Source organism: Corvus hawaiiensis, chromosome 2 (genome assembly GCF_020740725.1).
Source record: "Corvus hawaiiensis isolate bCorHaw1 chromosome 2, bCorHaw1.pri.cur, whole genome shotgun sequence".
Taxonomy (NCBI): domain Eukaryota; kingdom Metazoa; phylum Chordata; class Aves; order Passeriformes; family Corvidae; genus Corvus; species Corvus hawaiiensis.
The window spans coordinates 117,975,122-118,000,365 of NC_063214.1; the positions used below are offsets into that span (position 1 = coordinate 117,975,122).

Here is a 25,244-nt window from a genome sequence, read left to right on the forward strand (position 1 = left end):
GGGAGAGAAGCCAAGTCTGTAACTACACTGACCCATTGCAAAAGTGGCCCTTTCTGAAGAGAGGCCTTGTGCTCTAATAGGATTTGGGCTGCCAGGGCTGGAGGACTATTCCCAGCTGTGCCTTTGGCCAGTGCAGGACTCCAAGGATGTCAAGGACTTGTGTTGTCACTGTCAGGTACATGAGTGACATCAAGGCTCTGCTCTTTGGGAGGCTTCAAATCGCTGTGCAGGAGCCAGCGGGGATTGACGTTCCAGTGTGCGTTGGACTGGGCTGGCAGCTGTGTGCACAGCTCGTGAGGGACAGCAGGGGGACAGAGCTGTGACACTGCTCTGCCTGGGCTTTCTCAAGATTTATGAGGAGATTTTGGTGTGCAGATAGGACTGGGGAGGTTAATTATCCCTCTGTGCTGCTAAACCCCTGCTAAAGTACAACTGGAAAATACTAACAGCAGCTGAAATGAGAGAGATTGCATCTGCTTTTTCCAGAAATTACTTTGATACTGAATTTTTGAAAAAAGCTTTGGTTAGGGTTGGTAAACTGAAAGCTATTTGTATAGCTCATGGTTCCCTTAACTATTTTACAGAAAATGTAGCTGCTCATGCTTTTCATCAAATAATTTCCTGCTGTGGAATGTCACAGGCTTGCTCTTCCGAGGTCTCAGGAAATTAAGTAATCCTTGTAAGGGAAAACACCATTTCTATAAAGGTTTTTAATATATTTTGAGAAAAATGTGATCCTCAGAGACCATTAAATACTTGGTCCTTTGTTCAGCTGTGCTTTGAAATTTAACATGTCTTAGTCCAGGTTTTCCTTTTACTTTATGTTGGCTAATATATACATAAGCTGTTCTAGCAAAAAATACCAACCCAAAACACCCTCTTAGTATCCTGTCTAACTGTGGGTTCCCAAATGTTCCCTTCCAATTGTTGTGATAAAAAAGATAATCATTTGATGCAGTCTGTTGTCTGAAAAAGATCAAGTAAGAGGATGAAATGGAAAACATTTATGATTAATTAAGCTACTAATGGAAAGGCTACTCTGCAATTTGGAAGTGCTAATTGTTTATGGCTGGGTTGTAGAAAGAAGGATGATCATGGCTAATTCCTTGACTTTTTGGATAATAAACTTCTCCAGTTACAGCAAGGGTGGAAGATTCTCAGATAAAGCACTTCTGCAGGTTCAGATCCCCGACTTTGGAGGAAATCTGCTTACTGTCAAGAGAGAGCACTGACTGGTTTGGATATCAGATGAGAGGTTAGATCCAAGACCTCATCTTGTTCCCATCATTTTGTGTGAGATCTCCATAGTTTTCTCAACATTTAATCTATTTCTAAATGTCTGTAGTTGTAAAATTCAGCAGCTTCCGCCCACTCTTGCTCCTCTCCTGTTTCCCTGACCAGCACCTTCAGGTTCTGCTAGCCAAGATTCAGCTCATAAACACGTGGAGCTGCTACAGCATAAGGTCTTGTTATTTCCATGCAGGAGAGTAGAGCACTACCCTGTGCTGGCAGAGTATCCTGTACGTGCTTCCTGCCTGCTGGAAGCTTCTTCAAAGCCTCTTTTGATTAAGGCTTATGACATGACTCAGCTTTCCAGTTTTGTATGCTTTTATCACCATTCCCACTAAGAGAAGCCCCAGAAATCAGCCTCTGATTTTTTTTTCATTTTCAGAGAATTACCCTGTTTACTTTTCCATTGCCAATCTACAAGTGTCCGTGACCTCAGCCTATATGCATCAGGCCCATCTTTCTCCACTGCCTTGTATGCAGCTGATAAATCCCTCAAATTCCTTCTCTGAGTTCTCAGTTTCTGCCCATTTTTGTCCCTTGAAGAAGAATGTCCTTCCCGTTAAGTGAAGAGAGCAAATAATTGACTCGATTGTCTTTATTTTCCTTTGTTGTATCTAAAGCAAAGAGGGATTTCATTCAAGTTGTCTCACAGCATTTTTGAAGAGATAGAAATGTGCCTTGATGTTGAATACATGGATTGGAAGAGAAAGAAGGGAAAAAATCTAATGAAGGTTCCTAGTGGAGTAAGAATGTTAACAGCAAACTGTCCTGTTGTCTTTGGGAAACTTGGATGAGCTGGTGTGGCTTCATGTTCCCTAACAAGAATTCTTAGTACCTCTTTCTGCTGGAGGCTGTACTGATCATAGGAGAAAACCAAATGTTTGACAGAATTTTTGAAGATAATGCATATCTCTAGTTTTAGCACTTTATCAAGTGGGCTGTCTTTTTCTTCCTTTTTTTTTCCTGCCTTTTTAAAACTGCCTAAAAGATGGACACCCTTCAATAACCAACACTGATCACTGAATCCTCTGTGTAGGTATCAGCTGTGCCTGCCTACACCTTCCCAGCCTGGTGCCAGCATGAATGATGACTCAGATTTCTGTCCGTGGAGCAGCCTGTGGGATCAATAGAGTTCTCCTCTTGTGGAGCACCATTTGTTTGCAGAGCAGCTGTTCCTATCTTGGACAAAATAGGCAGCTTTAGTTTCCTCCATCAGCTGCTGTCCCTGTGTTGGTGTGCTGGCTGAGGGTTTCAGATAACTTTCAGATTTAAAGAACCCCTGTCCTCAGCCACAGAAAAAGAAGCCTATATCATACTGTGTAGAAATCCACCTGAGATTTGTCAGTATTTTTTTTCTGGTGTTTTCCATCTCAAGATGCAGTAAGACTTCCATTCTGTAACTGCCAAAGGAGTGGATTGGAACATTTCTCTGACAAGGATCTCTTGAAGAATAAGAAGTAACAGTTAGCTCAGGTATTAATAATAAAGACTAAATTAAATGTTTTTCGTTTTTGATCATGCAGAACATCCGCCAGCAAATGAGTGCTGGAGAAAAGGAGTCTAGGGTCTTCTTTACTTTCTCTGTTTGGGTGGAGTTTTTTGGTTGGTTGGGGGTTTTTTATTATTGTGTATCTTTATTTTGGTTTTCCCCTCTTTCCTTTTCTTTGAATGCAGTTTAAAAAATTGCTTTCTTTGGATACTTGAGAAAGCATGGAATGCAGAGACACGAAGTCAGTGACATTTCTTGTCCATAGCTGGGAAATTGCTCCAGGTACTTAATTAAACAAAACACAAAAAGAGGAGGAGGACTAATTTTAGATCTTGCCCTTCAGTTTCCTCCACCACAGTTCCATTGGAACCCACAGTTTCCAGTTGGAAATCCAACCTTATTTATCCAAATTCTTTACAAATTATTGTCTCTATTAGAAATGCTTGCATGAAGCCCATTCTCACTTTGCTGCCTGCACCCTCAATATTTGCTTTTCATGACTAACTCTGAAGGTTTCTAATGCTTTGCTCTTCCATCTGAATTTTTTATGGCTGTGAGAGCTTTTGAAATTTCAGGTTATTTGCATGGCAGCATGTTATTTTAAAAAACATCTGGACAAACAGAACCATCATATTTATAAATGGATGTCTGTATTAAAACAAATTTTGGCTCATAAATCAAAACCTCAGTTACCAGTCTTTCAAGTGCTCAACAATTTCATCCTCTTGTCATAGAACCATAGAATATTCTGTGTTGGAAGGGACCCGTCAGGATCATTGAGTCCAACTCCTGACCCCACAAAACATCTCAAGAATCCCACCATGTGCCTGAGAATATTGTCCAAAGGCTCCTTGAATTCTGGCAGGCTTGGGGCTGTGACAGCTTCCCTGTGGAGCTTACTCTAGTGCCCAGCCACCCTCTTTATGGAAAACCTTCTGATATCCAGCCTAAACCTGCCCTGACTCATCTTCATGCTGTTCTTCAGATGATGACATTAATCTTAAGAAGAGGATTGCCCTTTGAGACCACATCCATTTTGGTAAATGCAGGGATGTCAGCTCTGACGCAGAGTCCCCTGAGCCTCAGTTATCTGGGAGGCTGGAAGAGTGGCCAGGGCAAGTCTTGTGGAATGTTTGCCCTTTTCCATACTCACACTTTCCCATACTCATACTTTTCCATACTCAGCTGCTTGCCTGGGTGGAGCTCTAGGCTGTCCTTGCCATCTGAGCAGGAGCTTCTTGACAAGGTCATTGCCCTGCCTAACAGCTCATGCAGACTGATGTTCTGGGAGGAGCACAGTGTTACCCAGCAGCTGCAGAGTGGCCTCTCTGCAAACTCCTGTTCACTTGCAGCCCCTGGCAGGGAAATTGGGACTGAATTGCTGCTTCAGTATGGATCCTGGGAGTCTCTCTCAAGGATTTCCCTGGTAAAAGCATGACAAATGTGTCTGTAGGAGAGTGGGGAATTCTCCTTAGCTGAATTCCATGTGAGAGCAGCCACCCAGCCAGGGAGGAGAGTGAAGGTAACCCAGCTGTAACACAGGAGCTGGGGCAAAAATTTTGCAGAAAGTGCATTTGTGTCTGTAAGAATGGCAGCAGCAAAGCTCAGTCTTTTTTTCTGCCCTGGTGTTCTCTCTGCTCCTTCCCCTCAGTGCATCTTTACTGCAACATTTCTTTTCTCTTCAGACCTATCAACAATATAGAAATGTCTGGAAAACTCTCCTGCTGCAGATGCTGCTTCAGCCCTGCCAGCACTGGCAATGCAAAGGGATCTTGCACAGGGGAAGCTGTGGCCATAGCTGTCTCTGTTAAATATGCTGTGAACACAGATAGTCTGACAGGCTCATTAAAAGGAAAGGCTGAGTGGTAGATAGCTACTTCCTGCTGGAATCAGACAGGAATTTAATTGAATGGTACCTACAGCAGTGGTAGGAAGCTTTTGAAATTGTAAAGTCATAGAATGGTTTGAATTGGAAGGGATCTTAAAGAGCATCTTGTTCCAACACCCCTGTTGTGAGCAGGGATACCCTTCCGCTATGCCAGGTTGCTCAGAACTCCATCCATCCTGAACTTGAACAATTCCAGGGACAGGGCATTCACAGCTTCTCTGGGCAACTTCTCACACACATAATGAGGAATTTCTTCCTAATATTTAATCTAACCTCCTCCCCTCTTTCAGTTTAAAGCCACTGCCCCTTGTCCTGTCACCACATTCCCTTGTACCAAGTCCCTGTCCAGCTCTCTTGTAGCTCCTTTAGGCAGTTTAAGAGGCTCTAAAGTCTCTCCAAAGCCTTCTCTGCTCCAGGCTGAACAGCTCCAGCTCTCTCAGCCTGTCTCCATAGCAGAGGTGCCCCAGCCTCTGTTCACCTTTATGTCCCTCCTCTGGACTCACTCCAACAGATCCATGTCCTCCTTATATTGTGAGCTCCAGGGCTGCATGCAGCTCTGCAGGTGGGGTCTCACCTGAGCAGGGCAGAGGGGCAGAATCCTCCCTCACCTGCTGCCCCATGGTGCTTTGGATGCAGCCCAGGACATGTTTGGCTTTCTGGGCTGCCAGTGCACGTGGCCAGCTCATATCCAGCCTCTCACCCACGAACACCCATGAGTCCTTCTCCTCAGGGCAGCTCTCAATCACTTCATTCCCCAGCCTGTTCTTGTGCTTGGAATTGTCCCAACCCGTGTGCAGGACCTTGCACTTGGCCTTGTGAACTTCTGTGTTCTTGTACACAGGCACAGCTGTAAACAGTGTGCTGGCAATAAATGTTGCATTCAGGTGGACAGGGGATGGCGTGGCCACGTGTAAATTGAGTTCACACAACTCAGAGCCAATTGTGGATAAGCTGTTCAGTGCTGATGTAATGCAATTACCTAAACACTGCTGTAGGGGACAGTTCATGTGAGAGCTTGGTGCTAATGACAGATGTGACTAAAATCCATCCACGTTATCAGCTGCCTTTTGTCAGTGACTGAAAGCCATTGACATCAAACTGAGCTGGCAGCTTGCAGGACGTCAGCAAACTCCAGCAGTTTCAACACCTTGGTAAAATTACATCAGCACCTTATGATGGTGGTAGGTTTGGGCTACGCCTGTGATCCTGGCTGAGGCAAGCAGCTTGATTTCTCCCCCTCTTCTCCAGAAATAATGGTGATAATTTTGAAATTGTAGTTGGAGATGTGCGTGCTGCTGGTTGGGAGGATGTGATGCAGTGATTTGATTACAGCTAAAAAGGATTTTTTCAATCTTGTACAAACAAAATGTTACTCAGCTAGTGTAGAAATGACTAAATCTGGAAGCTGTTGACATAAATATAATGCTGAATAATGAAGATTCCTTACATTTCTCTGAGTGCTTTGTAGACAGGGTTTTTAGAAAACGTCCCTAATGATGTTGGAGACAAGAGAAAGATTTCTCTGGTATTTTTTTTAAATCCTCTTAGGGAACATGATTATCTTCAATAAGTAATATTCTCAAAACCACATGTAATCCTAAGGGAGTGTATTTTAAGGCATATGTACTTATTTAACTCAGAACATCTCAGAATACATTCAAAACAATGGCAATCTGAGGTTAAATGTGTATTAAGTCATCTTCTGGTGCAGGATCATTTCCTTCCTTTGCTGGATGCCCACGTGCCTAATCTGTTCTTCATTTGAGTGACTCAAGCTGTTGAGCTTCTCTGGCTGCTGCTGGAGATTCTTCCTAGAACCTCTCTGCTCTTACTGGAAAACGTTCTTGTTTGTCAAGCTGGAAATCATTTCCTGATCTCCTACAGATCCTCATTTTCTTGGCTCCCCTGCTAAGGCTTCTTCCCTGATCGATTCTTTAATTTCTACAGCCTTTAAACACATGCAGATAATACTAACATTGATTCCCGTAACAGTATTAATAACAAAGCTCTTTTCATCTTACATATATGAAGCTTCCCAGCAGTACTGCAAGCCATTACAAGTATTAGTGGCTTTATTTCATGGAGGAATAATGTCACACAGAGGAAGATTGTAAATGAACTACATAGATTTTGCTCCCCCAAAGCTTCTTTCTTCTTACCTCTTTGAGCTGTAGTTTGTGGCTTTTATTTCTAATGAATAAATGTAGAATAATACAAAGTACAGAAAAAGGGGGAGGTGATGTGTGCAGAGTTTGAAAATTATATCTGGCAAAAAAATATGCATTAAAAACCACACAATGTGGAAGACATACAGGCAAAAAATGAAGGCAAAGGAGGACGAATTCAAGGCTTTTATTCATATTTTGATTAGGTCAGAATAAATCTGAAAACCAAAATTTGCACCCAGGTTTTCTTAAAAGGATTCACTGAAATGTTGCTGGCCAGGAAATTGCATATGAAGTCTTGCTCTCTGTGAGGCTGAGCTGCAGCATTTCCCCATGAGTTACAAATGCTCATCACTCAGAAAGTTGCACCTGCAGGTACTGCTGGAGATGATGATGGAAAGAGACAGCTTAGAGCCTTCAGCCTGGGTGTCAGCAATAGGAGTGACTGTGCCATGGGTATGCAGCACTAATCACTGGGTTTTTATTGATCTGATATGTGTAAAATTGTCCAGCATGCCCAACAGCTAGGATTCTCAGGGCACAGAAAAGGAGAAAATGTACATTACTTTTTGGGTTTGGACAATACCTGCGTCCTCAGATTATACCTCACTCTGCTGGTTTTCCAGGAGAAAGTAGAACTCCTTTCTTAACAGGTTAACACTTGATTATTTCCATTTATGATGGAAAATGGAGGAAAAGAGAGAGTGCCTGGCTTTTGGGTGTAGAGCAGATGTTACAATCTTTAAAATTGCCCTTCAGCCCTGTGCTGTTGGGAATTACTTAAAAATCCCCATCTCAGCAGTGAGTTTCATTCTGAAACCAGAGTCTTCTTCACTGTCCATCACATCCTGTTCTCTGTCCCCCTGGGTGCTTTCAACCCTTATGCTTTAATGAATAATTCTCCTCAGTCCTTTTTCAAGTCGCCAGTGTTATGTGTGAAATAAGCCAGGAATGGTAAGAACTTGCCTCAGCCCCACCAAATGCTTCCTCCAACCTCAGTGCACTCTGGTTCATCACTGCACTGGTTTTATGCTCCTTCAGTGAGATTTTGGTCTCTCTGGTGCTTTTGTGCTCCAAGTGATCTGAATTAATTTTCTCAACCTTTCTGCACAACCCTTTATCAAAAGCTTGCTGAAGACTAGGTATGCTAATGAAAAACACATTAAAAATGCATGGCACGTGGGACAAATAACTGCTTCAGCTATAAAAATATATTAGATGTTTTCATTTGGAATATGCAGAATAGGGGAAGTCTTTCTACCACATGCTTTTGATAAAGCAGTAAACCACTAAATGCAAATGGGCCGTTGCAAATGATTAAAATGTAATGCTCCTAAATGTTTCAGTAATTAAAAATGCATCCTGTGTTCTTAGCAGTGGAGTTATTACGTGTCTTCCTGGCTTAAGTCAGTCAAAGGTCTTTGCTGCATTTCCCTGGCACGTTCCTGAGCAGCAGTGCTTTCAATGTCTGCAGAATTAAACACTTGGAAGGTTGATACATGGTTGCTAGAAAGTTTTATAAAGATTAATATTTTATTGAGCTTTGAAGAAATCTGAAGCCTCCTATAAAAAGAAATTAAAGAAAAGCCTGATGATCTACTGCAGAGTTGATTTGTTAGTCTGTTTGTTTTTTAAGTCTGAATAATCATGGGATACAGTTTGTTCTGCTCTTAAATTGGATTGCATCCAACAGTACATCCTGGGCACTGACTGGATAAAGTCAGGTTGATAAATTCCCTGGTTTACAGCAGTTTCAACATCTGAAAAACAAGAGAAAGGTTCCTGGTTATCTCTCCCTCACAAACACTGCTGGGCAGAAGCTGCTGAGGGCGGACAGAAATGTGGTTTTCAGGTACCTCCTGGAGCCAGCCGGCAGCAATGGGCATCTGGGAATTGCGACACTTCCATTATTCCCTGTCTGCCTGGTGGATCTGTTCAGACTGGCTTCTAACAAGCACTGGATGCTTTTCTTCCCTGCTTTTAGACCCAGACACAGAGGTTTGCCTCCACGTCCTGCGGCTCCTGCAGTCGGTGCTCCTGGAGCCAGAGGTGTTGGCCAGGTCGGGCGCCGAGGTGCGCGAGACGCTGCCGTTCCAGCGCATCGTCGCCCTGTCCCAGAGCCGCAATGCAGAGCTGCAGGCACTCGCTAAAGAACTACTTGAGGATCTTAAAATATTTGAGTACGAAGCATAGAAGAGCTCTACGACACCAAATGCATATGTCTTTCCTATCTTTTTATGCTGCAAGAGTTGTTGGAGATGGGCTTGACTGAAAAAAAACCTCTGCCTAAGTTCCTCGGACAAAATCCTTTTTGGGAATTAGGTAACCCAACTAAAATCGTACTTGGGAAAATGTGTTGGGTTTTAGCTGCCCAAATAAAACCTTGGGTGATCTGGTAGAGATGGGACAGGCTTAATTTCTTTGAGCAGAATTTTATTGATAATGGGTTTCCAAAATGGTCCATGGTTATGTTGTGTATTTGCTGTCTAGATGGAATAAAATATTCTCATTCATTGGTAACAGTTCACTGCAGTGGTAAATAATCCTTTTGATCCATCCTTAAGAATTACTGTACTGTGAGGAAAACTTTGTTGCCTTTTATAACTCTTCTGTGTCAGAATGCACCCCAAGTTCCAGTTTTATTGTTGTTATTTCTCACCTCTCTCTATTGTAATAAAACTGAAATTCTGTAGCATGTAATGGATTCTGCTTTCAAAAATTGTATTCAGAGTCAATTTGTATTTGCAAGTCAAGCTGGTCTGTGGCTGCCAGGCATGCTAGAAACTGGGCTGTTGTTTTTAGAAAAGCCCTGAGAGGGGAAATAAATTGCTGTTGTCCGTGGTACCCAGTTGTGTGCTGAAGAGGCTAAAATGAGCTGCTGCTCTGTCGTGAGCAGCATCACATCCCCTCACAACCATGGGGTTTGTTAGAGCTTCTGAGTACAGTGTGCTCACCTCAGGGGTAAATACAAACACTTAGTGCTGGGTATTGGTAGAATCTATAATGTTCTTAGAAAAAAATAGCATTCATTTCTGTGATGTCAGAAACAGAGCCAGTTAAGTGAGGCTGTTCAAGGGAGCAGCAAATGAGAAGTGCAGTGCTGTGGTAGCACCTTTTTCCATACTAAAGTTATTGCACCTCATCTGGGAACTCAGTGTATTAACAAAATACAACGTGAACTTCAAATTACAGAAAACATGAAGTAAGCTTCATGGGATTTAAATATTATGATTGGCAGAGAGCGGAGGGAGACGGTTGTAAAACGTGAAATTTAAGGTATAGGGCATCTCCCTTTGGGCTGTTTGCAGAATGATGGATGTTCAGAGTTAGAAATGTAATAAATCACCTTGAAATTACTTGGCTCAGATGCTGCAGATGGTAACAGTCTGGTTTGGGGCTGTAGAATGAAGATTAAGATAGAGAGCTCACATACATGGGTGGGTTGCATGGGGTTCTGCTGTGTCTCATTCAACACTGCGTTGAACTTACCAAGTGCAGACTTGTGGAAGGCTTTAAATCTTCAGTAAAGTGTACTTTCTTTGGATTTGTTTTCTTATCTTGCTATCCTAGTTAATCCTCCTAGAGTTTAATCCTGAAGGAATCAAAATGGTAATTGGAATATCAACTCATGAAAGTGTTTGATTTTGAGAAACACTGAAGGGCATCATCCACTTCGCATTGAATTGTTACCTGCTCACGAAGGTCTTTCATCAAACTTTGGAAGCCAGTAAATAGCAGAAAAAGAAAAAAGTAGTTCTGCAAGCAGAAAAGCTGATGGAGCCTCATGTCCTGTGGATTTGAGATATTTCTTGAAAACTTTCCTGCCCTTCCCAGCCAAGGGTCAGTGTGGTGTGCACGAGCTGGGGGTGACGCAGGTGCTCATGGCCAGGTCAGTAAACTGTGGTGAGGGGCCACTGACAAATTCAGCCTTACGAGAGGGACTGGCAGTGCAACTGCACCTCATTTCCATGTGAAATCGGGAAACAAAACAATCAGGACTGTTCATCTTAATTGTGTGTCCACTGGCATGGTCAACTATGCTCAAATAGGTGATTTGAGATACAGTTTTCCCCAGCAAACTGCTCAAATCTGATGGTAGGTTCTTTCAGTGTCTCCCAGATGACTTTATTTTCAGGTGTAGCTTGCCAGGACTGTTTCTTCAGAGCCAAATCATCAATGACCCACTGACCTTGAGAAAGTCTTTTTTCTGTACAAAATGTTTGATTATGCAAGACTGAAAAATAAGAAAAAAATCATCTAATCTGTGAAATACAGTGTATATTTAAAAATACTAGAGAAGAAAAGTATCAGAAGCATCAGAGAAGAACCTGTGTCAAACAGTTCTCTAAGAAAGTCTGTGTATTTTCCCTTAGCGTACTTTTTCTAGGTGTTCACAATTAATTGAGTGTATGGAAAAGAAGAAGACAGCATTTGAGAGAAACTTGTTATCACAGGAAAACAAATTCATAATACTTCTTGATTTGGGGAAAAAAGTGTCAGTGCAGTCACACGGTGCTGAAGCAAGGTGAGTGGGCAGAAGCCAGGGATAAGCCTGACCCTTTAACGTTCCAGAGTGTTAGAAATGTTCAAGGTGTCTCATACTTAAATGTTGTAGTGAAATGAAATGGACATTTGGAGTTGCAGGTTGCATGATGGGCTGTTAGGTCATTCTGCTGTTTTTCAGGTTCCTTCCTTCCCTAATCCCCCATTTGATGGAGCCAGGGACCAGCCCCTCCTGCTCCTCTCCAGGTCTAGGGCAGTGTACAATTAGTTGAACCTTTGTGCTGTGGAGTGAAGCCTTCAGCTTTCCACACAAGAGTCTGTTATACCCCATGCATACTCTTGGACACGCCATGGTGGGACTCTCCCAGACTTTGGCATCTGTCATAAAGTACTGATCTGTTCTTCCTCATCAGCAGCATCAATGCCTTCTTTACTGTTCCTTTTTCCATCCTAACATAGGTGGGAATCTCATGCCATTGGCTGTAGAGGAAGCTGCAGTGACTTGTTGAGACGAGATGCCAACTATTTAGATGACTGAAATTAGATGAGGTGAATCCTACCCTTTGGTGTCTATTTTGCAATAATAGACATGAGCAAGCTTTCAGATTGTCTTACTGTTTGCAGACAGCATTTTATAATTTTGTGTGTTGATAAGCTTGAGAGATCCCTGTTGGAAGAGACGAGTGTCTGAAGGCCTAATTTGTCTGCTTGTGGTTAGTACTGGAAATTAGGCCATTAAGTAACTGTGGATCTCCTTTGAGTCCCCCTGTCCCCTGAAAGACATATTTTTTTGACAGGTTATGAGTAAAAGAAAGTCTCTGAATAACAGAAACTCTGAAAACTCAGAGCGTGCCAAAGCTTTATGTATGAAGTTGAACAATGGTTGGCACACAAGACACAGTATGACATAAGGAGCTGCTGCAGTTAAAGACTGGTCAACAGATGCATTGTAAATCTCAGTTCTTTTTTTTGCTTCAATTTGCTTCATTCTGAAACTCTGGACCATTAGGAGGCTTTATTGGTTTAAAATCAAGAGTTCAGCCTGTGCTGTAAAAAACACTGGCTTGGAGTGTTGCTTTTTCTGGATTCTGTTGAAAAGTTGGAATTCTTCTGTAGTAATTGATTAACTGAAGTACTTAATTGATTAACTGCATTACTTAATTGATTAACTGGATTGTTAGCTTGCAGGAGTAAAGGGGACTCACACAGTCAAAGCACGAGTTTCAGTAGCTGTGTTCAAAGTCCAGAGTTACTCCAGCTTTGCTATTTCCTCTGTTACACAATCTCAGAGTTTCAGTGGAGGAGAAAACGTGATTTTGGTGTTGCTTTGAGATTATCAGTTACTCCAGACTTAAACCCATATAACTGAAAGTAAAATTTGACTCTTAGGCTAAGCTGCCTCAAAAGATGAAAAATCTGTTTTAACAACTTGTAGAAGAAAGTTCACGGTATCAGCTGCACAATTAAAAGTGAACTTGGCTCCTTTCATTCTATATACACTGTACAGAGCCCTGGAATGATGCCTGTTTGCTGATGCTCCAGGGAGATACTTAGGCTCTTCATAGTTGGTGCTGGTGGTAAATTAGATGCAAATGAAAAATAAATGAGGATCCCCTAAAACTTACTTTGTGCAGCTTAAGAAGTTTAGCTGTGTAATGTGCTGCCCCATCAGTTCTTTGTGTGGTATCTCAGGCCAGTGTTTGGTCTGGAGCACGAGCTGGCTGGAAAGAAACTGGCAAACCTCAGTAGAGGAAAGCAAGGCCCCTGGTGGCTCTGTGCCCTGTGCTGAGGGACAGGCATGGCAGCAAGAGGGGCCTGGCATCTCTGAAGGGCACTGTGAGAGCTTGGGTGGGAACAGCAAGCAGCTGTCCTGAGGGAAGGTGGTGTTTGGTTACATGAGGACACTGGCCCATTCCCAGCACTCAGGAGAATGGCAGTGAACTGGAGTTCAAGGCACATCATCCTGTTCTGGTTGCTTAAGAGAGGGAAGTAAGTTCCTTTTAAGGAAGAATGGGAGGAAGAATGGGAGATGTGACAATTTGGTCTTGTGGCCACAAGTGAACTTTTAGATGATTCAATTTCAGCTGGTGGCACCAGTCACTTACATGCTTCTTTGAGTTATCATTTGCGCTTTTGATATGTGCTGATTAGCACAAATTGGACTTCAGAATTGATAAGATTTTACAAGTCTTGCAAATACTGTACGATTCATCTCCTCTACTGCCTTCAGTCCTGCGAGGATGCTGGAGGTGAGGAGACAGGAGTTTTCCTGGGGAATAAGGAATCTCTCTTTGCTCTGTTATCCCTGCCCAGTGCTTGTACTACAAGTTATGAGCTATGCAAAGCATGGCTGCGCCTTCATTTCTCTTCATAGCATCTCATTTGCATCTGCGTATGGCCATGTCTGTGTTGTTTGGAATTTTCCTGGTTTGTATGCAGGAACTTTTGCAACTGCTGTTTGCTGCTTGAATACGTGAGTTCCAAGTTACAGCTGATAAAAAGTCATTAGCGAGCTCGAGGTTGTAGAGATTTAAACTTCTCCAATGCTTTACAATGACCTTTACAACCTATAACTTGCTCAGTCGGAAACCTTGAAAAGACTTTGACCAAATGATAGTTGCACATGTCATTTATGGGAACTATAACTTTTACTGTGGGTGTGACTGCAGTGAAAGCACTTCAAATTCCAGCTGCTCAGTGCTTCCCAATGCACGTGTTTGTCTGTGCTGTTGGGCTGCAGGTGGGAGAGGCAGCAACCACTGAGGGCAAGGGCTGAGGAGGGGAAGGGGTTGTGTGACCTGGGGTGGATGGAGAAGGTCAGCCCCGACTGAGCTGCCTAAGTGGCTTTTGTGCCACATGAGTCTTGCTTTGAACTTGTATGGAAAGTTTGAGTCTTCCTTTGAGGCAGGGGATTGGGTTGGGTGTTAAGAGAGCAAGTGAACTGCTTGAAGCTCTCTGCAGAGATAAATCCCTCCTTGCTTCTGTAGCTGTATTGCCACCAGGGTCAAATAAAGTGCAGCAGTCACCCTGTACTAGCACAAAACAGAGAATGGAAAATTGCAGAAAAAAAGGCCCAGTTCTTGGATCTGCACACCTTCCTCCTGAGCAGGATCCATAGTGTCCAGAATAAGTTTCACAGAATCCCAGATAGCTTGGGTTGGAAGGGACCTTAAAGATCATCTCGTTCCAACCCCCCTGGCATGGGCAGGGACACCTCCCACTAGACCAGGTTGCTCAAGGTCTTACCCAATCTGGCTTTGAACACTGCCAGGGATGGGGCTTCCCCAACCTCACAGTAAAGAATTGCTTCCTAATATCTAACCTAAATTTCCTCTCTTTCAATTTGTACCCATTTCCCTTTGTCCTATCACTACAGTTCCCAACAAAGAGTCCCTCTCCATCTTCTCCATTCTCAGGCTGCGCCTGCTGCCTGAGAGTGGGCCAGGAGTCATTGCTGAGGGGGAGTGAAGTCTCTGAGGCTGCTGGGGGCAGGGTTGGCCAGGTTGGGGGCAGGATTGACCAGGTTGGGGGCAGACATGCCCAGGGTTTCAGCAGTGCTCCAGGCTCTTCTCCCAGCAGTGGGGCAGCATGTTTCTGCTCAGGCTGGGGGGCACTGGGCTACATGGTCCTGAATGTGTCCTGAGCTGCCTGACTTCGGAGAGGTGACCAAAAGCACCAGGGCCTTGCCTGTGCCAGGAAGTGGTGATGGCATTTTGTGGGATGCCTTTTCCAAAGAACAAACCTGGTGGCCAACCTGAAGGGCAGCCAGCCACTGTAAACCCAAGTGCAGGCTCTCCTGCTGGCCTCCCTGTGGGTCCCCTGGCAGCCCTTGCTGACCCTGGAGTGTGTCGGCAGAGCTACTTGCAGGGAAAACAGGACTTCTACGGGATCTGTAACAATGGACCCACAACATGGGTGGGCAGGTGGTTACCTCTGCTTTGCATGTGCAGACTCTCCATAGGGCTTGCAGGCTCCCCTGCAGGCACACACAGAAACACCCATGCTCCTGTCACTGTATTCTGCACGGCCCGGCTGGGTGCAGCTGCATTTTGGGAAATGCAGTGGATGCATCGTCCCGTGGCTGGTGCAAAGGGACACAGCGCTCTCTGTGCGCTCGGAAATCGTTCAGCGGCAAGAAGCTACCGATAGCCACTGCTCTTCCCAAACACCCTCTCTCCCCTTTATATTGCAGCGGCTGTTTTTTCCTAGGGATTTTCACGAACATCATCACTGCCCTGGTGCAGCAGGAGCGTGATCTCTTTGAGACAAGAGCGGCTGAGTGCGGTGAGTCACCCACATTCCAGTAAGGAAGCCCCTTCAGGAAGCCTCTCTAGCAATGATCCTGCTCAGCTCTAACAATGCTGACGGAGTGTAACACTGCCCCGGAAACCTTTAGAGATTGCTTGTCAGGCACAGCCAGTGTCTCCAGTGCCCAGGCAGCTCAGCCAGCAGCAGACAGATCCTGGGTAAGGAAGCCAAGGGAAAGGAGGTGCCCTCTTGGCTGTAAATGGCAAGGGGCCAAACGGTGCTGGAATAATTTCATGAGCACTGATGGCAATCTGGAGCACAGTTAGAAAAAAAGGGATGGCCTCTGGGGATCCTGAAGTCAGCTGAAAAGCTGAGCTGCTAGAAACAATAGTGCTGCTGTCAGTGGCCGAGGGAGAGGCCAGGTTTCAAGGGCAGATGACAAGCATGAGAGCACTGAGGAGGGAGCTGCCACAGAGCCTCTAACGAAAAGCGTTTGGTATCCCACAAGCTTTTGTCCCCACAATGACACACATTGCTCAGGAGCGAGAGAGGGAGAGAGTGCATTTGCCATTAATTTTTAATTGTAATGGAGTGTTCTGTAGTGATAGGAAGCTTCTACTGTACAGGCTGTCTATGGCAAGGGTTGACCCACTGGCAACCTTCTCACTGATAAAGGTGGCACAAGAGGAGAACAGAGGGAAGGACAGGAAAGTGTTACTAAGGCACTGCTATAATGCCACCACAAAAACCGGAGACATTACCACACAAACTAAGCATTTCCTCTGAAGTGCCCTGCTGCTATTAAATTTTAGTTTCTTAGACCTGCATTTCAGTTTCTGTGGGCACAAGAAGATTGTACAGCTTCTGCTCCACTGGTGGCCAGGAGATGTTGTCTCCATGGCTCCTGCTGGGGCAGGAGATGCAGCCCTGGGACCTGAGATAAGCTGCTGGGCTTATCTGGGACTCAGGGGATATGGATTCAGTTCCTTGTGCAGTCACAGACCTCCTGTGTACACAGGAAAGCCACATGGAGCAAATTTGCTGAGGGGCTGGGCTTCTCTTGGACCATTCCTGATTGCAGAGGGAGTATGCTGGAGTGTTCAGTCCTCCAAATCAGTTTCCTGCTTTGGTTCTCTTTTCTTGTAACTTTCCTCCTTTCTGCCTTGGTCTGACCATTTTTACTTGGATTGCAAAAGGCTTTGGGGTAAGTAAGTAAAGTGTGTGGCAGGCACAGAGAGGATAATACCACAGTCCAAGTAATGACTGGCTGAGGGAAGGAGAGGAGGGAGCCTGAGGTGTGGAGGATACCCAGTCCTGCTCCCAGCTGGTTGTGTGGCTGTGACGTGGCTTCTGCTGTCCTCATAGTCCTCCTGTGGCACTGACTGAGACCCCTGCAAGTTGCTAAAAGGACCCATCTTAAGTCCTATGAGTCCTTTCCAGCCTAGGAGATGTTGCTTCTGCCAGAACAGAGAGAACCTCGTGGAAAAGGAGACCCTGGGTTTGCTGCTCCTGCCTCTCTGCAGCCCAGGTTGTTGACAGTAGTCTGAATTTGTGTGAACTCTCTTGGGCTCATGCTATGAAAGCTCGGTGTGGAAGGAGCCAAAAGGAGAAGCTCCTCTATTGCCCAGGGTGTTCCTGCTTTCACCACCATAAATTACGGGAGGGAGAATTTCTCCAGGTTTGTGCTCCTCTGCCTGTCCAGGTGGGAGACTTCTAAGATCCTAAATGAGGATCCAAAGATCCTAAATTAAATGCTAAAATCCTAAATGAGAATGAAACAATCCCTTCTGGAAATCTTGAGGGAAGACAAAAGGACAAAGGGCATTCTGGAACTAGGAGGAAGAGAAAAAAGAAGCTTGCTTCCAAGGACTCAGCCCTTAAACACAGTGACGTAGAAAGAAGGAGATTCTGTTTACAGAGGAAGCGAGAAAGGAAATGGGGGTGGGGGAGGGATAAGAAGTTACCCAAGGAAAGCTCGTCCTTTGGGACAGGGCAGAGAGATGGGTCTGTTCCCTGGGGAGCTCTCCCAGGAGCAGAAACCACTGTCAGAGGCTGCACTGCCTGTGGGCCAGGCTTTGAGGAGACCTGAGTGTGCTGCTCTCTCATTCCTGCTGCAGCGCAGGCAGAGCTGGCTCCCTTCCCTCCCCTGGGGGGATCCTGGCTGGGTGCTTTTAGAATACCGAATCTGTTCATTCTTGAAAAACTCAACTTCCCTGGAAAATAAAAAGTATAGTCAAGGAGCAGGTAACCTAAGATTTGAAGTGTGTCTTAGAAACTGGAAAATGTCCCATGTGTTTTGTTCCTGCTGCTAGTGGGAGCCTGGAGAAGCTACTTGAGTCCACAGCATGGTTCTGCCTGTGGATCAGCATCTCCCAGGCCTTCAAACAGGCACAGCCTGTGTTACTGCTGCCCCTGCACCTCATCCCCCTGTAAGGTCTCAAAATGTTCCTTCCTTCCTTCCTTTCACAAGGAGTAACCTCCCCATCCTGCTGAGCCGCTGGTTTCTTTGGACGGTGTGTCTGATCAGCTGGCAGCAGGGAAGCTGCAGTGATGCTACCCCTGAGGGGCTGCAAAGCCTGTCTTAACCAACCGGGCTCCTATTTCAGCTTCTCTGCATCAGCAATGAGCACGGATTGCAACAAGGGAAGGGGAAGGGAAAACAGCAGCAACAGGAACCAGAGTGCTGTCTAAAGCTACCTGGCCTGTCTTGAGCAACTCAGCTGTGGCAGGGTGCCTTCTGTCTGCCCTGTGGCCACAGCCTGCAGAGAGGAAGGCAGGCAGACAGGTGAGTGCTGTGAGCTTCTGTTTATCCAGACCCTCTCCCAAGGGCTCACTGTGGTTCCCTTCCTTCCTCTGCCCTGCAGGGGATGCTTTGTTTTTTTTACCTTGAAAATCTCACTGTCCTTGAATTCAGAATAGTAGCCAAGGCCAAGGATACAACAACAGGGACAGGGCAGAAGGTCTTATAGTCTGATGATGGGAATATTTTTGCATTTCTTGCCCTTTTTACTCTTTTCCATAAAGACAAACATCTTCTTCTGTTCTGCTCTCTTTCCTCCCATGGCCATTAAGCACTGGAAGATGTGTATGAGCCTTTGTATTGGAAAAGGCTGGGAACTGCTGTGTTGGCTGAGATAGAGCTGTCTCTTGTCAGCAGCACCTGATCCTGGTCTGATTTGGAGTTGTGTGATGGGCTTGCAGAAAGCACCTTCAGCATCATGCCCTGCCAGCTATGAACTGCAGGGCTTCAGGAGCCAGTGCCACAGCGGGCCAGGACAACGTCAGCAATGAAATGCTACAGCAGTAGCACCTATTATGTCCTGTGTAACAGAATTTCTGCCCAAAGCCAGAGCTAACGTGCAGCTGAGCAGCAGGGGAGCTGTGTGCAGGCAGCTGGCTGGGTTCAGGGGTGACTCAGCCTGCTGAGCATGTGTACCCTCTGATCTGGTCATTTCCCACCTCCTGCTTGACTTCTCTATCTTACAAAAATATTTGAAGAACTAACTGAAAGTATGTGCTCAACAGCGTGACGCAGGGTAGGGGTTTTTGTGAACATCCCAGGTTTTCTCTTGAAAAAACCAATGTGGAATGTTTGGGGGGAAAAAGTTGGATTAGGTTTTATTCTTTCTCTTTGTTCTCCTTTGGAGTGTAAGACTTACAATACAGAGAAAGCCAAGAGCACAAAAGGACAGAAATGGGAATTTGCCAACAGAGAACTGAAGTAAAACATAACCTCAGCATTGATGATGTCATTTTCCAGATGAGAAGCACTGAAGCTTGGCATTCCCAAGCCATTACAAACGCTCTGCTCCTCACCTATCACTTAGGCAGAGCCAACCCCATGTGGGAGCACTGCAAAGCAATTCTCTGCCTGTGCTCCTGCTGTACCAAGGGTTCTGCATTTGCCAGTGCATCCCAGAGCGTTTCTCTTGGCTCATGGGGCTGGAATGCCCTGGAGTTCACTCCCAGGCAGTTAAAGGGAAACTTGCCTGTCCTTCCAGGAAAATATCAGTGGGAGATTTTGAAAACTGGTTTCTTTTCCCACCTTCTCTGTGCAGACCAGCAGCTCAGGGCATCACCATTGCCCTTGGCCACACCAGCTAGTGGAATTTCCCTGGGCCAGAGTCCTTCTAGGTGGAAAGGCAGTGGGGTAAGGATGAAACTTGTGTGACTGCAGAGAAGACAGTTACTGGTGAGAAATCCACCTTTTCATGGCCACATTTTTCCCAAGACCTGGCTCCTTAGAGTTTTTCATAGTAGGTAAAAATATGTCCCTGTGCAAGGAGTGCAAATGGGCTTCTTGCACCTCTAAAGTGCCTCTCCCTGCAGGTGAGGAAGAACTTGAAGGCTTCTGTAGTATATCTCAGGGAGGATGTGCCACTGATCCTTGCTCCAGCAGAATTAATATTTGCTTCATCTATTTAGAGATGAATAGAAAATTCCACCAGCTGCCATCTCCGAGGAGCACTGTGGAAGGGTATGGTTAAAATCCAGCATTATGTGGAACTCCTGGGAAGGCATCTCTCTCCTAATGATGACATTTTTAAAAACACTCTAAAGGTTTGATCTTGGTCCCATTGGGCACTTTGCCATAGATCTTAATGGCTCTGTGGCTGATCTCTTAATCTCCAGTGCACCTGTGCAAACTTGACAGTTTATTGCAATTTCATGCTTTTTGGAAATCGTCTCACACTAATGCCATCAGAGAGAGCAATTTTTAAGGTCATTAGCTCAGGATATAACAAATAAGTACTGAGAGAAAACAATCTGCAAATGTCATATTTGTTTAACACACAAAGTAGCTCCTGAAGAGCAGTTATCCTTATGTCTAGAGACAGCATGAAAATTGCATTCTGTGGCTTGGAAATGTGGGTCTGTCAAAAGTGAGAAGAGTATATATAACAGGGCTGTTTATCTTCACTATTCTCTTCCCTATCTCCTCATTGTTCCCCATGCATCTGTTGTTTGACTTGTCCAACAATATTCTTAAATTTTTGGACTACAGACCAGGGCTCAAGGAATAAATAAAGACCTTCAGGTTCTGCTGCTGAGATTTTGTAACAGGGTTTTTTTTGTTCGGAGGATAAATAGTACGTTCTAACTGCTATTCCCAATAAAAGGAATTGTGGTGAGTGGGAAGTGTTATCCCTTCTCCACATCAGTATAAAAGACAGGCCCACTGATGTAACCCGATGTAAATGCTCTCTGAAGAAAAAAAGGCAGAAAGAGGTGAAACTTGTATCAACTGAATCAAGCCTGTACCATCAATAACTACTGTTTGTATTGTGTTATGATTCCCTGGATAGAGGCTTTGTCCTCTCTGTCACCATCTACCCTTCCTCTCTCCCATTCTCAGCACAGGATCCACTTCCCAGCAGTGCAGGAGCATCTGCCTGTGAGACATCACAGATTTAATGATTTAAAAGAAACCCTGACTTTTTTCTGGGTAATTTTTGGAGTATCTGTGGGAAGTCACTTAACAGTGACTTTCCTGTTGGTGAGACTCGAAGAGAGGGACCAAACTCTCAGCTCCTGAGATAGATATTTAGTAAATACTCACCCTGCCCTGCTTTAGGCATCTGAGTTAATGTATTTGCTAGCTCTACAAAGACTGACTATAGCCCCAAGTGAGTAATTCGAAACACCCAAGTGTTTCTTGGTTTATACACTTGGCTTCCTAGGGATTAAATACAGTGGTGTCCAAGATAAATGGGGTGAAATATGCACTGCTTTATGTGCTACAGGAACACCAGGCTATCAGCAAGCCCAGATAAGCTTCAGTAATGGATAATTATTACAAGGCATTGTGTCACACTTGGGTTAAGCATGGCAAGAATTTCCCCAGTGTTAGAAGATGTCAGTGTTTGCTGAAAGTATGTACATTTTTCTTGCCTGCTTAAAATATTTGTTTGTTCATTCTGGAGTAAGTTAACACTGTAAATTTACATTTTACAATGTAAACATGAGTCCACTAGCTAGTTTTTCTTTTTTTGGCCAAGTTTCTTTCAATATTAGCAACATGTTTAATGGTTGCTTTATTCATTTCAGTTTCATACATTCCTCTAATTAATCTTGTAACTCATCAGGGTGGTTGAGGCTTGAAGCAGGGCTTCACTCCCGTTATGATGACGTCTGTTTGCTTTTATCAAGCCCAGTGACTCAGTTTCAATTGATTTGTACATCCAGAGTTTCAGCCACTCTAGGGTGTAGATGCAATTTCAAATAAAGAGACACAAACTGAAGTGAATATAGAAATGCTGTTGGTTTCATCATGGCAGGGGATTCGGCCTCTTTGAAAATTCAGCTTCTGCAAAAGGCTTGAAGTTTTGTTCAGAGGAAGTGTGAAATGCCAGGATTTGCTGTTCGAGTGGCAAGTGCAAGAAGTCAAAACCTTCTGGATGCTGAACGACACTGCCCTAACTCACCTCAGCAGCAACACAGACATTCCCACCCAAAATGTGCAGTTGATCAGCACTGAGGCAACAGCAAGAGCAGTTCTTCCACAGGTAGGTTGTTTCCATGTGGTGGGACTGTGCAGACAGGCACAGCTCTATCAGGTGGAATCACAACCCATGAGCCAGTCCTGTCTCCAGCAGGGAACACCACTGGAGGCTCTCAGGGAAAATGCTGAAAGTCTGGGGAATAGGTACTTTTCTTATGAAGAGGAGGGTGATAGAGCACTTGTTCCTGAGCCCTGTTGTTTGCTCTGGAGCATGAGCTGGCCCCTTGGCTTTTGACAAACATTCCTTGGCCACTGCCTCGCACTCTGCCAGGAGAAGGCACTGTGGTGTCTCTCCTGCCCCACAGCAACCCCCACCATCATGCCCAGTGCGAGGGGCCAGCCTGCCCCTGATCTGTGCCACACAGCCCTCAGCAGGGCCTTGTGGAGTCCTGCCAGGAGGCACAGGAGTCTCTGTTCCCTGCCTGGGCCCACCTCTGCCACACCACTGCCTGTTCCCATCCCATGACTTGGTGATGGAGCAGCTCTCTCCTTTAAGGGGGTGCTGTAGATGCTGAGGAAGTTTGTGTGGATCCAGGAGGAGCTTAGACAAGTTTGTGGAGAGAAATCCACTGAGCATCACCAGAAGGGTTATGGACGTTGCAGCTGGCTCGGGAAATCCCTGGGACACTGGTGGTTTTAGGCCAAAAGGGCATTCAGGAGAGGCACCAAGTTCAGCTTCCCTGTTCATGGTGGGCCAGGGGAGCTCAGCCAGGCTGTGCTTTTGCACTGTGGCGTCTTTGGCAGCACAGCCAGTGGTGGATGCCCTCAGCTTCTCACCTGTGGCTCACCTGCCTCCTCTTGTGCTGCCCACCTGCTTTTGGCCAGTGCTGCCAACACACCTGAGCTACATCAAACCGCAGGGATTCTTTGCTGTGGGTATTCTGTGCAATTTCCCTACTTGCTTTTCTGCTGGATCCATTCCCTAAGCCACTTCCAAACGTGGCCCCACAGACAGCGGTGCTTGGTGGTGTGAGGGGATGGCACAGGGGACAAGAAGGGAGGGCAGTGTCAATTGTCTGAACCAGAATTGCTGCTGATGGCCTTGTATTGTGTAACCACAGCCTGTTAGTGCTGGTGCCCTTGTATCCACAGGAACCTTTGCAGCTGAAAGCTCTGCTGGTGGCAGCAGCTCTCTGGTAAAGTCAGGAGAAGAGTTTAATTTGCAGCGGCAAGCAGTGATTTTAGAGAATATCCCATAGCTCCAAATATTCCACATCAATCCTACCCAGCCTGAGAACAGGTTGCTGTCCTGTGCCAATGAGCTCTGCAGGCTGCCAGAGCTGTGCTGCATCATTTGTAGTCCTACAGGTACAGACCTGAAAAAATATTTTCTCTTTCTCACAGTTCACATGAATAAAGCTAACAAAATGCTCCCCAGCTTCCCCAGCTTATCCTCCACTGCCGTTTTTCCAGATTTGAATCCAAGGTTTTTAAAATCCCTGTGGCTTTTTAAAAATTTAATTTCTCTGTTAAGAAAGAAAGAAAGAAAGAAAGTAGAAAATATATACCTACATATGTATAGGCATGTGAAAATACGTTTGTATGTAACTGCTGAGAAGAGTAAGTCCTGCTGTCATAACAATTTTAGACAAGAAATGATTCTGTGAAAAGCAAAGAACAACACATCAGTGGAAGAAATGCTGGTATAAAACAGTTGCTCAGATTCCTCTGTGAGCTCTGATTGCTGTGCAGCTTTCTGGGAATTCAGTGTAGCCGGAAACTCAGCTTATGGGTGGCAGTTTATGGCTCAGAACAGTCGCTCCAAATGTGTAGCTGGACTGGTAAATTTGCTCCCATATAATGCAGAGATTTTTCAAGTGCTGAGTGCAGCCCCTGCTGCTCACAGATCCTCCTGTGTGTCCTGTGGAGACCACAGCAATCGACGCACATGAGAGCAATCCTGCATGGACTGTGTATCCTGTCTATTGTACACTGCCTGCATGTCCCCTTCTGCAGCCTGACATGCCGTGATTCATTGACTCTTCAGGGCAAAATTTCCCTCTGGAAGTGGAGCAGCTTTCTGTGCCTCCAAAATCACCAGTCACTCTGGAAACCTGAGAAGTAGCTCGCTGAGGAAAACACAAATGTAGGTCTGACGTGTTTGTTGCACCTGAAAACCCCAAACCAAGCAGCCGCTTGCTGTAGCAGTGGTGGGCCCGGCATAGGGGGACGGGGTGGGACTGACATCCTGGCAGTACATTCCTTGCTGAATTATGGGCCTGAGGCAGAGACCTCATTTTCTCCAGATGACTCTCAGGAAATACCCTCCCCATCAGCTATTATTGCTTAAATAATAGGGAGGGAAGTGCAACCGAGCGGTATCTGAGGTACTCCACAGGGCACATCCCAAATCTGGTACAGGGCAAGGCAGCTGAGGCAACTGATTGTAAAGTCACTCCGTGGGCGTATACAGTTCTCTCTTTGCCCCAGAGTTATGAGGTCATGTGGAAAAATACAGATACTTGTTTAGAAATCGGTAATGCACTGAAAAGTAATGTTACAAAATCTGTTCCTGGTCAACATTTGTGCATAGATCTGACTGCAGTGATGGGGCCTCTAGGTAAGAAAACATGCGTACAAATGTTTGCAGGATTAGAATTTTAAATGTTAGGTTTCCAGAAAGTGCAGTCCAGGAAGGGAAAAGCCTGTCGAGGGAGAGGTCTGCTGGGATTTGATTTATGAACAGGACATCCTGCTTAGTTCTGAGATCTTGCAGATACGATTCTAGTGAGGCCACTGGCTTATTGTGATGGCAAAGAAAAGGAGCTCACCCTCTCCCTTGTCTGCCAAAGGCACTCAAACCTGTCTGGGCATCGTATCAGTGCTAAACATTTGGCATTTTTTATCATGTTTCATCACCACTGTTTACTGACTGATGTTAAAAATGCACGGCATGTGTGCAGCTCCCTGCTGGGAGGCTGACATGGCTGTCATTAATTAGTGACATGCTGTCATCTGTGCAGCTAAGATCAGCATTGATTCCATGACCCAGCCATAGATGACTGGCCAGAAAGTCAGGGCAAAAGGCAGAGTGAGGTAGAGCTCTTCAGAGAGTGTGAGGAGAGGTAGAGTTCTTAGGAGGATATTTCCCAGTTCTTCTGGATCCCTGCAGCTGCAGCTGCATTTCCCACAGGCAGTGACATGGGTCTAACTCAGCCT

At 45.2% G+C, this 25,244-nt stretch overlaps 1 protein-coding gene across 8 annotated transcripts in view; it reads left to right on the plus strand.

Moving 5' to 3' along the window:
- The window catches only part of LOC125319111 (heat shock transcription factor 2 binding protein), a 58,412-nt gene that overhangs the window by 21,686 nt on the left and 11,482 nt on the right, over window positions 1–25,244 (plus strand). For 5 of the 8 annotated variants that reach the window (XM_048290124.1, XM_048290070.1, XM_048290061.1 and 2 more), the window contains one exon: window positions 8,817–9,532. The exons of 1 other annotated variant lie outside the window; for it this stretch is intronic. In XM_048290124.1, the coding sequence (XP_048146081.1) occupies window positions 8,817–8,982 (166 nt within the window). In that variant the 3' untranslated portion in view covers window positions 8,983–9,532. Of the gene's footprint in view, window positions 1–1,135; window positions 2,635–2,665; window positions 2,764–8,816; window positions 9,533–25,244 lie in introns of those variants that run through there. 2 more of the 8 variants (XM_048290113.1, XM_048290080.1) reach the window with 2 other exon arrangements.